This window comes from Peromyscus eremicus, chromosome 2 (genome assembly GCF_949786415.1).
Source record: "Peromyscus eremicus chromosome 2, PerEre_H2_v1, whole genome shotgun sequence".
Lineage (NCBI taxonomy): Eukaryota > Metazoa > Chordata > Mammalia > Rodentia > Cricetidae > Peromyscus > Peromyscus eremicus.
In genome coordinates, this window is record NC_081417.1 from 71,964,616 (window position 1) to 71,966,314 (window position 1,699).

At 39.6% G+C, this 1,699-nt stretch overlaps 1 protein-coding gene across 1 annotated transcript; it reads left to right on the forward strand.

Annotated features, from left to right (window-relative positions):
• Positions 1-405: 405 nt before the first annotated feature.
• Positions 406-1,365, forward strand: LOC131904704 (olfactory receptor 13F1). The gene has a single exon (XM_059255757.1). It carries the CDS (start codon positions 406-408, stop codon positions 1,363-1,365), a length of 960 nt encoding a protein of 319 aa, XP_059111740.1.
• Positions 1,366-1,699: the final 334 nt, after the last annotated feature.

Below are 1,699 nucleotides of genomic sequence, written 5' to 3' on the forward strand. Positions count from 1 at the left end.
GAGAAGAAAATAATCTCAGTAACTTAAAGGTAAATATGTGTTTATAGACCAGCAGCTACAAATGCAGTTTGGGAATGGGACAGCAAAATGTTATTTACTTTGTTCTTCTCTCATGATGTTTACTTAACGAACTCTTCTTCCATTCCACCTGGACAGGAGAAAAGGCCTTGCTGGAAAAGCAACAAGTTCACTGTTTATCTGCTGACTTCGTGGCTGAATTATATTAATGACTGTCTAGACATGCACTGCTACAATAATACTCTCACTTAGAGAAGCACTTAAATGCAAAGCACACGGTCATATAAAGGAAAACTGTGAGGAAATGTGAAGCAGGATCATTTGCTTTATAAGTATATATGTGATGTAATCCATGAGTACATACTTACATGAACATACTATCATAAAATGGTTCACGAAAATTGGACCTCTGTCACAGTGTTTTTCTTCCTGGGATTTTCTCATTACCCCAAAGTTGAAGTCATCATATTTGTGCTGTGTCTGCTGATGTATCTGATCACCTTGCTGGGCAGTACTATTCTGATCTCCATCACCATCCTAGATTCTCACCTACACACTCCCATGTACTTTTTCCTCAGCAATCTCTCCTTTCTGGATATCTGGTATACCTCATCTGCTCTCACTCCTATGCTGGCAAACTTTGTTTCAGGGACAAACACCATCTCATTCTCAGGATGTGCTTCTCAGATGTACTTCTCTCTTGCCATGGGCTCTACTGAATGTGTGCTCCTCTCCATGATGGCCTATGACAGGTATGTGGCTATCTGTAATCCCCTGAGATATCCCATCATTATGAACAGGAGACTCTGTGTGCAGATTGCAGGCAGCTCCTGGCTGACAGGCTGCCTCGCTGCCTTGGTGGAAACTGGACCTGTGCTTCAGCTGCCTCTCTGTGGTAAGAGCATCATCAATCATTTCACCTGTGAAATTCTGGCTCTCTTGAAAATGGCTTGTGTAGACACTTCTATGGTACAGTTAATCATGATGGTGATCAGCATTATTTTTCTACCATTGCCAATGCTGCTCATTTGTGTGTCCTATGCATTCATCCTCTCCAACATCTTGAGGATCAGCTCAGTGGATGGCCGAAACAAAGCCTTTTCAACATGTGCAGCCCACTTGACGGTGGTGGTTCTGTTTTATGGGACAGCTCTCTCCATGTACCTGAAGCCCTCAGCTGTAAATTCACAGGAGATAGATAAATTCATGGCTTTGATATATGCTGGGTTAACACCAATGCTGAATCCTATTATCTATAGTTTACGGAACAAAGAAGTAAAAACGGCTGTGAAAAAATTGCTGATGAGAAATCCCTTTAGTGCTAGCTTGATTTCTGTCCTTAAATAATATTGGAAAAGGCACACTCATCTAGATTAATCTTCAACTTTATTGAGAAAACTGCATAATAATACAAGCCAAAGCTCTAGAATACATTAATTTTCATTAGAAACTCATCATTATGTCCTATATCAGTGATTCTCAACCTTTCTAATGCTTCAACTCTTTAATACAGTTCTTCACATTGTGGTGACCCCAACCATAAAATTATTTTCATTGCTATTTCATAACTGTAATTTTGCTATTGTTATGAATCATAATGTAAATATCTGTGTTTTCCAATTATCTTAGATGATTCCTGTGAAAGAGTCATTCAACTCCTAAAGGGTGGTGACCCACAGAT

Bases quoted from the DNA above. Each gene is read 5' to 3' on its own strand.
- LOC131904704 (XM_059255757.1), top strand. From the start codon at position 406: ATGGTTCACGAAAATTGGACCTCTGTCACAGTGTTTTTCTTCCTGGGA.